The following is a 13,616-nucleotide window of genomic DNA, read 5'->3' on the forward strand; positions in this document are numbered from 1 at the left end:
TCTGTATTCTCTAGATGAAATTGTCAAATGAGGGTAACAGGTATGTAATTTAAAAAGCTGTGGAATTTAGTGGTCGTTTCATTTGTAAATAAAGTTCACGGAATCAAGAATTTAAAAAAGAGGACAGTGATGTTACTTGTAATTAGAAATTTCCTTTGAAGATTTCCATTGTTTTTTTTTTTTATGTCAAGAAACTTGTTTTTAGGGCTTCCCTGGTGGTGCAGTGGTTGAGAATCTGCCTGCTAATGCAGGGGACACGGGTTCGAGCCCTGGTCTGGGAAGATCCCACATGCCACGGAGCAACTGGGCCCGTGAGCCACAACTACTGAGCCTGCGCATCTGGAGCCTGTGCTCCGCAACGATGGTGAGAGGCCCGCGCACCGCGATGAAGAGTGGCCCCCACTTGCCACAACTGGAGAAAGCCCTTGCACAGAGGCAAAGACCCAATACAGCAAAAATAAATAAATAATTTAATAAACTCCTACCCCCAACATAAAAAAAAAAAGAAACTTGTTTTTGAAGAATAAAAAAGCTCTTGATTTGCTCATTTTAACATGCCACCGGAAAGGTTCTTGAGAAACGTGCAGATATACCTATTGGAGGGGGAGATGGAGGTGTTTACTCTTTGGGCTTAAAAACTAATAACACTCTGATACCTGTACTTCTGACCGATTAACAAGTTTGCTTCAACTATATTGTGGCTCAAAATGTGCATCTTCTGATGAAAAGATTTAATGCCTCAGAATACAAGGCAGCCCCCTCTTTTCTGGGGGGAATTAATTTGGGGAAAAATACATCTTATAGTCTGACATGTATGGTACTTGGAAGCTAGAACCCAATTCTAATCTCCATTGGAATAAAAGGCAAAAGGATGCCTGACTGTTTTCCAGACCAATGAACAGTCAGACTCAAATCTAAAGAAATGAAAAGAGAAAAAGTAGTTGATGTAACATGAAAACAAGCCAAATCAAACATTTGGATATCTATTTGTCAGTTTTATTGCTTTTGCATTTTAAGCTCAGCACAGCAAGGTATTGATTTTTTTTAATAATTAAATTTCAGCACATTTGACAGCAAATGAAATCTCTTGGCATTCCAGTCCTAAACTTTGAAAAGTGATGTATTTTAGAAACAATTAAGAAATAAACTTTCCCTTGCAAATTATTTTAAAATATCTAGTTTATTTTCTCATTTATTTATACCAAATGGTTAGTTTTGTTTGTTTGTTTGTTTTGGTGAAATTAATGACTCAGTTACTGAAAGGGTGCCATCTTTCTAATGAGCTCTTCTGATTTTTTATGAAGCCCTACTTAGAAGCCTACTCAGCTGGGCAACTGGGCTGATCCTACTCAGAAAAGACACAGGAGCAAACCATATAGAAAATAAAAACTTTATTTTTTCAAGTTTATAAGATAGTTCCCATTACATATAACATTATGGTCAAGGACTCTACAGCCACAAATGCCCGCAGTCACATAAATATATCTAATCAGTGCCTTTTCCTGCTAAATGAGGCATCTGAAGTCCAGAGGGTCATGTTTTGAGTAGAAGTCGTCCTTAATGGGATGGCTCCCATCAGTGCATTAGGAACTAACCAAGTAACCTTGCTTGCTAGAGCTGTCTGACTCAGAGGAGAGGAAGGGACAGGGCCTGCTGATCAGACGTGGCACAGATCTGATTTTCTCTCGTGGTTTAAGATATTTCAAAATCTCAGAATTCAGATTTGGCCTCTACAGGGTATTTGGGGAATTCCAACTTTTGGATGAAAAAGGAAGCCAATTTAGTGGTAAGAAACAGAAGCCTGCTTAAGAGGGGTCCTAACTGCCCCCTTCCTGCAGGAGCGAGGAGAGGAAGGCCCCAAGCCCACCAGCCCTTGGCTTAGACCATCGCTCTCCCAGGAAGAGGGAGAGCGTGGCTCCGCCCCTCGACTCCTCTCCCCCACGGTTCAGTGGCACTGACACCCATTCAAGGTAGTGAACATCTAGAAGCTCCATATACTGCAGCTGGAGTTTGCCAATCAGATTCTGCTTGGAGCTTTAACGCGAACAAGTTTGTGTAAGCTGCGAATAAGCTGTGGCACAAGTCTCCTGGGACACTAGCTTTGCTCCCCCAACTTGCAGAAGACAGGAATACCCCAAACCAAATAAAAGCCCAAGTAGGCATCTAAATCTGGAGCAGGCATCCACTCTCCTGGACACCACCAGCTGCCCCAGGGGCACCGGACAGGGTGATGCTAAGGCACAGTCAGTTTTACATTCGCAAGTAAAGCCACCTCTCAAACCCAGGACACAGCTGACAACTCAGTTCCCTACTAGAGACGGCCTAGCTCTCACCACGAAATGTGCAGACCCATCTTACAGAACCCACGGTGCCCAGATGGGAAAAGGACTCATCATGTGCCTTATTCCATGGGGACTCTTTCTAGTAAAGAGGCCTTCCCCCTTGACGAAAGGACCCACAGTATCCTTTCGACCTCAGCCTCCAAGAACTCGTGGTGCTGCCTACTTATTTTCCTCTCCAGACCTCTGTGCTGGGGAAGAGGAAAACACAGGCTCCAAGAAGATCACTGGGTTCCCTGAACAATTCATTTTGGCAAAGAGGAGCCAGGAAGCTCCATTTTCTGTCTACCCTCTAAACAACCAGAAAAGAGCAAAGGCGGCACTGCTCAGAGAGCTTCCTCACCTCTCTTAGCCAATTTCAAGTTCCTTTTGCAAAGACCTAAGCTGTGCAGTCAGAGGAGGAGGGAAAAGGCCATCGAAAAAGGAGTCCAAGTCATATTCTAGGAATAAAGAGCTTCTCCCAGCGGGCAGGGAGAGGGAAGTGTGTGTGCGTGGACCTGTGTGCACGACGTGGGTACCGCTCTGCAGCCTGAAGCACAGCACCAACAGGGTGGCCTACGTCCAGGGCAATAAACCAACAGCTCTACTGCCAGTACGGGGAGGACTAGGGGCCTGAAAGTACAGACCCACCCTAGAGCATTCTAAGATAAATTACCAAGCAAGGCAGAGCAGCATCTGGGCAACTATGCTGAACTCAGACCAAGAAGGTCCACCTCAGACTTTGTATTTCCCGTCCAAAGAGGCAGCTAAGTAATGAGCATTGACTTGAGCTCCTCTCCAAAAACATCTTCTCTAAAACTGAGTCATGAAGCACTTTCTCAATCAGTTCTGAGGGAATGTGTGATCACCCTTTCTCTGGGTGATCTGGCTTTGGAAGGAATCTGACCCCTTTGTGCTGCAACATCTCTGAAAATGGATATGCAGAACCTCTGGGTACAAGCATTTATAGCTGGGGTTGGTCAAGGATGCCTCCTACTAAGGACCCAGACTACACCTCTCTGAGGTGCTTATAAAATCACCTCTCTCTGTGCAACCTGGAAAGAGGCCGAACTTCCTGAGCTCTACGGAAGTTTATTCTGCCTGAGCAGATGCCCAGGCCAGTCTTGGAGGGATGGGGCATCCACAAACACAGCTGGACTGAAGGCTGAGACCAGTGCCTGGGCACCCACCGATCCTCCCAGAAGTCAGGTTGAGAGATGTTCCTGCACTGGGCCCAAGACTGAGTTTTCAGGCATGGAGTAGGGGGTCTACAACCTCATTTAAATCAGCAAAGTGTTTCTGGCCTTCTGGTTTCCCACTTTAGAAGGGGATTTGAGAAGCGGGAAGGGTATTCCATGGGAAAACTGGGTTGTGATCATGGCAATCTGTTCTTCAGTTTCAGGCTGTGATCTGGATAAATATATGTCCAGAACACCTTTCAACAGGGCTTAAAGGATTCAAAGAAAGTCACATCCCTTCGCAGTTTTGGCCAAAATGTGATTATGAACCTTTTCTCAGACTTGATTTGACTACTTGGGTCCAAAGCCTGGGGACTGGCCAGAGCTGCATGGGGGTGGACATGAGGTACAGAGGGCAGGAAAGGGCCAAGAGCCCAGCACTGATGACTAAGAAGGGCGAGGGTGCTGTAGAGGTGAGCATGTGTTGGGGAAGGGTGCTTCTCTGCAGGAGGAAAAGGTGGAATCTTCTTGTTTCAAGAGCCAAAAAAGTGGAAATTCCTAAGAAGTCTTAGTTCTTCTCTCCAGTTTGGAGGTAAGCCCCTTGGGACATACCCTTTGACTAAGAGTCAAGCTGAAGGCTTACAATTTACTGTCTAAGAGAAGGAGTTTCTAGGGTTGTACCATTTGGTGAAAGGGAACTAAGGCTTCTAGGATGGGAAACAGGAAAGTCTACAGTGAATCAGGGTCCATGCCCCACAGTTCAGCCAGCCAGGAGATGGAGGAGCCGGAAGGAAGCCGCCCGAGAGAGCAGAGCGCTGGGCAGCGGAGGAGGTGCTACCGTCACAGAGAGGTATCTCAGATATTTCAGTTACGGAGTTTCCAAGGAAACTTTACACACCCCTTTCTTGCTAGAAAGGGGGAGGGGAACCTGCTTCAGACACCAGACCCTTACCTATAAAAATAACATATACATTCACTGGGAATATGTTCTACAGCTAAGGAGATTACAAAGACTGCAAGAGATGTTATTATAAAAGTCTGCTGCGTTTATCCTATCACCACAAGTTAATGGCAGTTCTCAATCTGGTCACGGACGCAGAGTGCAACTCTGCCCCAAGAATTTCCTTTTCTTTTTCTTCATTTATTTTGACACAAAATAAAACAAAACAAAACCCAGAAGAATTAAAAGCACTGTAGCTGCGATGAGTCTATTGTTCTCTCAATCCAACTGTCTTCCGCTCCTATGCGAGGATGAACACGGGGCTGCAGCTCACTCTTAGCAAAAATAAGCTTCATCTCTTGCAGCTTTTGGTTTTGATTGTGTTCTCGCCAGCATTCCATGGAGAAAGAGTTCCCAGTTGGTTCCGGTCTCTAGCTCCTTTCAGGAGCGAAAAGGAGCTCGTGGGGAAGGCTCTTCATTCCAGTTCTTAGAGAAAATCAAGCTCCAAAGCCTGGTGGAGGGACACCAGGTCTCCGTGGTTTGTGATCCTCCAGAAGGGCATGTTGTGCTGGAAGGGGGAGGAGGGAGGGGCACTGGTTAACCCAACTTCTTTTGGGAGCTTATATTTACCCACACCCCTTCCTCCACAGACCTCTCCCCAAAGTACTTGGTAACCCTCCTTCCTCCTGCCCACCTCATAAGACTGTCATACGGATCAAGTAAGTCATGTGTATAGGGACGTATGTATACTACAAGACACTTACAGATGTGAGAGATTTTTATTAGGTTTCAGTGGTAACTCTGTGCTTTTATGAGACAGACTTGTTCTAGCTACTATGCACGATCCTCAGGATCAAATAAAATGACCCATGTAAGAAATCAGTATTAATATAGTATTACATTTTCTTATGGATAGTCTATTTTCTATAAGGTTCAGAGCTGCAAAGCCCAAATCCTGTCCATGACCAAGATGAAGAACACAGAGATCTAGAAAATAATAATCCCACTATATTATGTGATCAGAGTTATGTCCAGAATACTGTGTGCCATTCTGGAAGCCATATTTTAAAGAAGGGCTTTGAAAAGCATGAGTGTTGGAAACCATGTTGTATAAAGCTGATGGAAATTAGCTTTACTAACCATTTTGTTCAGACTGGTTGCAAGTTACCTGGAATACTGAAAGTCCTAGAACACAGTTCTTTTGGCATGTAGCTCAGTGCTTTTTCAAGCCTGCTGCTCACACATAATATTTAAAAGGCCTTGAATATACTGAAGAGGAAGCAGACTTGTTATGTTGTGCTCAGAAGTGCCAGATTAGGACCAGGATACAAAACAGAAATTTTAGTTCAATGGAAGGAGGAACATCCTAAGAGCCTGGATGACCCCACAGTGGAACAGGATACCTGGGAAGCAGCCTCCTCACCCTTAGGTATATTCAAGCAAGGACTAGAAAGTCTTCTGTCACAGAGGGTGCAGAAAAGATCCCTCAGAGGGAGGAGACTGAGATCTAAGCCATTTTCCAATGGGTGTACTCTGTGGCAGATGACTAGAAGCATCAGCTTAGAGACACAAAGTCTGATAATGACTTGAGTTGTTCTTCTATCTCCCCCACTCCCTTCTTCTTCAGACCTAGAAGCACTGATGTCTACATCCACTAGTGTCTTCCCCAGAGGGCAACAAGCACTTTAGAATTAAAGCTGGAAAGCCTGGAAAAGTCTGAATGATTGGCCTTTAGTAGTAAAGTCTCACGCTCTTGAGAAAGCATTGACCTCTAAGACGAAGATGGAAGATGGGGCCCACGTCAGGTTTAATGATGGGTGTCCTTGTAGTAGGGCTCAAAGATTTTAAGACTTTAGAGTGGCAGGGAGGAGAGAGAAGGGGAGGATCTAACAACTTACAGGGAAAACTCTGCATATGGGGGAAAAAATGACCCTCTTTCTTTTTTTTTTTAAAGAAAAATGGGAGAGGAATAGGAGGAAGGGAAAACACTGTAAATGCACAACAGATTACTATGATTTCTGAGTTTTACCATTTTTCTAATTGCTCACTGCATTCCCATATAGACTATTTATTTTGCCATGGTTACCTGTTTGGCTGCGATTTCTTCATCTCGTCCATCTCCAATCACTACGTATGTGACTTTCTTTCCAAACCTTGACACAATTCTCTCGAAGCAGCTCTCCTTACCTGATGAGAAAAAGATATTTCCTATTAGGACATTCCTCCCTTTCTTTTTTTCGATACCAAAGAAAAGGACTGCTGCTAGGTTCACCTGCCTGTGCTTAGACAGAATCAGGGCAGCCCACGTGGTTTGCTTGGTTGGGAGCAGGGGTGGCAGCTAGAGATCCAACAGGCCCTCTGCCCAAAGAATGTGAAATTGTGCCACTCACACAACAGACTTTCTAGGCACTGTGCTCTCTAGGTTCTTATTTTAACTTTCACACTGAGGGTGAAGTACCTAAGATCTTAGTGTGGGATGTTTCTATAAACACCGTATGAGAGCTGTGCACACTCCCTCCCTCTTCCACAGCTCCTGTACTTTACAGCATACAAAGCAGTTTCAAAGTGTTCGTTCACTTAATTCTCAAAATAATCCGGTGAGATGGGTCCCATCCCCTATTCTGATAGATGGAAATGGACCCAAAGGATTAGTGACTTGCCCCAGATCACAAACAAGCTAGTAGCTAGACTCTGAGCCTCTGACTCCAGAGTCTAGGCTCTGGTCATTGTGCCTGACAAAAGGACGATTTTTGAGGGGAAACCATTAGTGTAAGAAAAAGAAGTGGAAGTCCCTGATTTCCGGTTAGTAATTAGGAAAAAACAGCCATTTCCTTCCAACTCTACATTTCCCAGAAACAGTCCTAGTCCTGGGCCTTATGTCTTTCAGGAGGGGAGGAGTCTCAGAGTACCAATGAATATGGCAGCAATATTTGTCACATCTGGAACTTCCTATTATATTGTGTAACTGCAACTGAGATCCTGTATCAGTGACATTAACCTCGGGAAATGGGTGATTTAAATCCACTGCAGACAGCTCTTAGAAACATGGCGATGTATCAAAATTCAAATCCTACCTGGAACCAACACCTAAACATGCACACATAAAACTGCTGTGGCAGACACTGTACTTGTGTAAGTAAATAAAAAGAAAATTATTTCTCTTGCTCTTCCTTCACCATCTCTTATGCTTTATTAAAACTGCTTCTGCCACCTTCTTCAGTTAAGCAAGGCGCTAACTCTGCTTCCTTTTTATATCCTGCTCCATTAACTTTCTCATCCTATCTTCTTGCCAGATTCAGTGACTTAGCACCAGTGTTCCTGTGTGAATAAGAAAAAGGCGCCTCTTCCTCAAGGCACTTGAATGCCATCTGCTGGAAAACTGTTGTAATAAATATACAAATATAGAAATACACAAATCTAAGATGACTACATCGTATCTGACAAGAATCTTTACACCCATACTCAGAAGTCCTGATTGGTACATCTAAGCAACTGCAAGTCTATGACATGCCTAGCCCAGGTGGCACCTCAAACAAACCTGGACCAGACACTAGTCCACTTGGGGCTTCAGTCTCCCACTCTTAATACAAGGCTTGGCTTAGGTGCACTTAGGTCCCTTTCAGTGCTACCATTTTATAATAGCATTGTCACACCTTATGTTCACATCAAGCATTCAATCCATGTTTGCTAAGTAAATACATTTTAATTTCACAAATGATTAAGGGGATGGCTCTACTCTATGCCTTGAGCCCCAATTTAAACATTAAATAATTCAACTAATAATGAGTTCTTATTAAGTGTTAAAGAGTTATTTGTCTAATTCCATTCCAACCATTAGGTCTTTACCTAAGCCAACCTCTGCTAGACCTACAGTCTAATTTATGATTTATAGAAAAAACTTTTAAGTCGGTAGGATTTTAGAAATTTCCCCTAAGACCCAACAAAGGGAATGTCTCTTATTTAGAAGACAGGGACATAGAGCTGTTTTCATTGTCCTGGCCTGCAATGATCAAGGAAGAAATACAATTAGGAATGTTTCCTCTAAAAGGATTAAGAGTGAGTTATTAACAGCTCAGGGTAAAGAAGTAGCCATACGAAAAAATAATTCCAATACAGTTGGTAAATACACTGCTTCCATTTTGTACTTTCAAAACAATCCTAGAGATGAGCGTTCCTGTTCAGGAGGATAAAACCAATGACTAGTCAGCTTACGTCAAGTGATAGAAGCTGTAACTGCAAGACCAACCAAGCCTTTGGAGAAGATTAGGTTCTTGGGTTTCCTCTATCAGAAAGACTTCTGGGCTTCCCTGGTGGCGCAGTGGTTAAGAATACGCCTGCCAATGCAGGGGACACGGGTTTGAGCCCTGGACCGGGAAGGTCCCACATGCCGCAGAGCAACTAAGCCCGTGAGCCACAACTACTGAGCCCATGAGCTACAACTACTGAAGCCCGTGCGCCTAGAGCCCATGCTCCGCAACAAAGAGTAGCCCTCACTCGCTGCAACTAGAGAAAACCTGCACGCAGCAACGAAGACCCAATGCAGCCAAAAATAATTAATTAATTTAAGAAAAGAAAGACTTCTGACATTTTCAGAAATGATTTTGAGAATTCTCTTTAATGTCACAGAGTGTCCATTAAGAGAAATGTAATTCTGAAACCATTTCAGAGGAACCGAACAAACATTTCCTCTCCCTGCTCTCATCTCATAGTTCTGTAAAGGAAAGCCTCAAGCCTCTCACTGTGGTTACCATGGCGCCAGGTACCACTGTAGCTCTGCTAATTAGCTCTGGACGAAATGAGAAGATCACCAAATAAGCACATTTACTGTCAGAAGGAATAAAGTCATGTCCATTAGTTTGATGAGCCTCTGAGTGCCAGGATGCGGTATCAAGCACCACAGAAATCTACCTTTCAGGTGTGGGAAGGTTAGCGAGTGCTCTGACTTCTTACAAAATGCATAGTAAAGCAGGGGCAGCAGTAGCAAAATCTGAAGGGGGTTACAGATGTATCTCCCCCATCGAAGCCCTTGTAATGAAATAATTCAACCATACAAAAAAGAACAATAAAAAATAAATGCCTATATAGCGACCACCAACCCAGCTTTATCGAATCTTAACATTTTAGAGTTGCTTTAGATAAAAAAATATAAAAATGAGATCGTACAGATTTATTTGAAGTTTTCTATTTACCCCTACTTGATGACATTCTTCCTCCTCTTTTCTCTCCCTGAGTGTGTATCCATAAACAATGTATGGCTATTATTGTGAACATTTTTTACCTTTATATAAATTATATACTGTACATACTATTTTATTTGTAATGTGTTTTTTGTGTTCAGCATTGTTTTTAATACTAATCCTTAGGGATATATGTAGTTTTAGTTCATTCACCTTTTTTTTTTTTTAATTAATTAATTTTTAGCTGCATTGGGTCTTCGTTGCTGCGCACAGGCTTTCTCTAGTTGCGGTGAGCAGGGGCTACTCTTCGGTGCGGTGCACAGGCTTCTCATTGCAGTGGCTTCTCTTGTTGTGGAGTGTGGGCTCTAGATGCGTGGGCTTCAGTAGTTGTGGCGCACGGGCTTAGCTGCTCCGCGGCATGTGGGATTTTCCCAGACCAGGGCTCGATCCCGTGTCCCCTGCGTTGGCAGGCGGATTCTTAACCACTGCACCACCAGGGAAGCCCCAGTTCATTCACTTTTAGCTGCTATACAGTATTCCATTGTTTGACTATTCTATTTTCTGTTCATAGACAGGTTCATGTGCTGTTTCTAATTATTTTCTACTATGAACCAGGCTGCATCAAAAAAAAAAAAAATCCTTGCACATATCTCCTTGTGCAAATGAGAAAAAACTCAAGGGAAGGAGTTGGCATATTTCAAGCTTTGCAGGTCATATGATCTCTGTTGCAATTATTCAACTCTGCTACTGTAGTGTGAAAGCAGCTATGGAAATGATTAGACATGGCTCTGTTTCAATAAAACTTTCCAAAAACAGGCAGTGGGCAGAATTTGGTACGTGGGTTACAGTCTGAGACCCCTGCTCTCAAGTATAAATATCTAAAAGTAGAATTCCTTGGTCATAGGGTTATGCACATCTCAAACTTTACTAAACATTGACCAACTGTTTTCCAAAAAGTTATATCCATTTTCAATCCCACCAGCAGAGTAACTTCTCATTTCCTTGACAAAGTTTGGCACTGTCAGACTTAAATTTTTGTCAATCTAACAGACGAGAAAGGCATCATGTTTTAATTTGCATTTCTTTTTTTCTTTTTTTTTTTTTTTTTGTTGTACGTGGGCCTCTCACTGTTGTGGCCTCTCCCGCTGCGGAGCACAGGCTCCAGACGCGCAGGCCCAGCGGCCATGGCTCACGGGCCCAGCCGCTCCGCAGCATGTAGGATCCTCCCGGACGGGGGCATGAACCCGTGTCCCCTGCATCGGCAGGCGGACTCTCAACCACTGCGCCACCAGGGAAGCCCTAATTTGCATTTCTTTAATTTGCAGACCCTTAGTTGGTGAGGTTAAAAAACTTTTCATATATGTTTACAAACAATTTGGGTTACCTTTTCTGCAAATTGGCTGCTCCAAGGTTTTTGCCTACTTTTTAAAATTATGTTGTCTGTTGCTTATTGATCTGCAGGAGCTCTTTATAGATTCTGTATACTAATCAACAAGTAAATGTATTGCAAGTATCTTCTCCCAGTCTGTGATTTGTCTTGTCACTTTATGTCATCTTTCACTGTATATAAAATTAAAAGCTTCACACAATCAAAATGATCGTTTTTTTTTTAAGTACTATTTTTGGGGTCTCTTAAATGAGATCCCTCCCTACCTTAAGGTCATACAGATACTCTTCTATTTTCTCTTCTAAAAATTAACGTTTTGCTTTTCATGGTAAATTTTTTATCCACCTGGAATTTATTTTTGCAAATAGCATAAAGAAGGAATACACAATCTGCTTTTTTGCCCCGTATGGATAACCCAATTATCCGAGCACCACTGACTACAGGTAAGTTCCATGAGGACAGAGGATTTTGTCACTGCTATATTCTGAGTGCCTTGGCAATGCCTGACATTTTTTAATCTAGTAGATAACTACAACTTATCTTCAAATGAGGACTGTCTCCTTGGCTGCAATAGGGAAGTAGGAACTGTAGGCACAGACTCAAGGGTCTGGAGGGGTAAGGAGATAGCTGTCATAGCCCTCTTTCCCTGGACCATGTACAGCACATAAGATTAGAGTGACACATTCTGCTGCCTTCTCAGCTGAACAAGTTGGTTTTATATAAATCTGGTGCCAATTCATTAATCAATTCAGCAAATATTTATCGAGTACTTACTATTTCATGTACTGAGAACTGAATACGTTTTTAGGGGATAAAAAATATCTTCACATACACCGTCTCATTTGATTTTCAAAACCTCTCTGGTAGTTTTTCATCTTATATGAGAAAACTGAGGCTCAGGAGATACAGTAATTTCCCTAAAAGCTAGTAAGTGGGGGAGTTAGGACTCTATCCTAGTCCTTAGTTTTTTTTTGTTTTTCCTTTTCAAAAAAGTATGGTAAAAAAACACATAACATAAAATTTACCATCCTAACCATTTAAAAATATATATTACAATAGTATTAAGTATACTCACACTGTTGTGCAATAATTCTCCATAACTTTTCATCTTACAAAACTGAAATTCTATACCCATTAAGCAACAACTCCCTATTTCCCCTCTCCCCAAGCTCCTATTAACTACCATTCTATTTTCTGTTACTATGAATCTGACTACTCTAGGTACCTTACACATGAGTGGAAACATACAGTATTTGTCTTTCTGCGATTGGCTTACTTCACTTAGCATAATGTCTTCAAGGTTCATACATGTAGTAAGCATATGACAGGATTTCCTTCCTTTTTAAGGTTGACTAATATCCCACTGTATGTATATACCACATTTTGTTTATCTATTCATTTGATGGACAGTTGGGTTGCTTCCACCTCTTGGCTACTATGAATAATGCTGCTATGAACATAGGTGTGCAAATATTTCTTTGCTATCTGCTTTGGATTCTTTTGGATATATACCCAGCAGTGGGATTGCTGGATCATGTGATAGTTCTATTTTTAATTTTTGAGGAACCGCCATATCGTTTTCCACAGCAGCTGCACCATTTTACAATCCCACCAGAAGTGCACAAGGGTTCCAAATTCTCCACATCCTTGCCAACGCTTGTTATTTTGTTTTTGGGTTTTTTTTTTTTATTGCAGCTATCCTAACGAGTGTGAGGGATTTAACCATTTTAAAGTATATATCTTAGTCCTTGATTTTTAATCTAGTGCTTTTTTGATTATACTACATTACAGTGCACTGTCTGTGAAAGAGGAATTTGAAATGAGGCATAGTGGATTTCTAAACTAGATATTATGTTCTTTCAAATATTATAAAAGAAAAGAGCATGATAAATTTTAAGTCTGACAGACCTGGATTCGAATCCTGTTTATGTAACTTACTAGCTGTGAAGTCTTGAGCAAACTACATAACTGATAAGCCTGAACTGCCCCATCAGTAATGTCAGAAGAATGCTGTGAGGATTATAGATATATGTATATATAAAGTGTCTAACTGAGGAACTGGTAAATAATAAGCATATCCTAAGTAGCAAGTATTATTGTAAGGCTAGTGACAAGAAACAGAATTGAACCCATACCAATTTTGGTAGCACTGTAGATGTTTTCAATAGGAAATATTTCTCCTAGCCCATATAGGAGAACCTTGGCCAGAGCTGGAACCAGTTGGGTTGTAGTGATCAGAACATTCACACAATTCTTTCTGGAAGGGAGAAAGAGGGAAAAGAAAAGAAAAAGGTGAAATCAAACCAACCTGCGAACAAGAATTCAAATGGATCTTCTCTATAGGACCTGCTTGTGAAAAATTAATCTCAAAGTGCCCGGCATGGTATCTGTTCAGTGCCAATGTTCACTTTTTGCTCTAATTATCTCAGGTTTATTTATTTTCCCAATTAAAGGACAGAGATTTTTGTGGTGGACACAGAGCAGCAACTTGATTCTTGCCTCACTTCCTTCTGACCATTCTAGCTCACTGCATTGTTAGCAAACCCCACCAACCCACAGCACTGATACCACACTCCAGAAAACACAATGAGGCTTTCAGTTACAACAGTGCCATTT

At 42.1% G+C, this 13,616-nt stretch overlaps 1 protein-coding gene across 8 annotated transcripts in view; it reads right to left on the bottom strand.

Moving 5' to 3' along the window:
• Positions 1 to 1,196: 1,196 nt before the first annotated feature.
• The window catches only part of EYA3 (EYA transcriptional coactivator and phosphatase 3), a 104,439-nt gene continuing 92,019 nt past the window's right edge, over positions 1,197 to 13,616 (bottom strand). For 7 of the 8 annotated variants that reach the window (XM_060089251.1, XM_060089252.1, XM_060089253.1 and 4 more), the window contains 3 exons: positions 13,136 to 13,257; positions 6,523 to 6,623; positions 1,198 to 5,004 (listed from right to left, as the gene is read on the bottom strand). In XM_060089251.1, the coding sequence (XP_059945234.1) occupies positions 4,924 to 5,004; positions 6,523 to 6,623; positions 13,136 to 13,257 (304 nt within the window). In that variant the 3' untranslated portion in view covers positions 1,198 to 4,923. Of the gene's footprint in view, positions 5,005 to 6,522; positions 6,624 to 13,135; positions 13,258 to 13,616 lie in introns of all 8 variants that reach the window. The other variant, XM_060089255.1, reaches the window with a different exon arrangement.

Source organism: Mesoplodon densirostris, chromosome 2, assembly GCF_025265405.1.
Source record: "Mesoplodon densirostris isolate mMesDen1 chromosome 2, mMesDen1 primary haplotype, whole genome shotgun sequence".
Taxonomy (NCBI): Eukaryota; Metazoa; Chordata; class Mammalia; order Artiodactyla; family Ziphiidae; genus Mesoplodon; species Mesoplodon densirostris.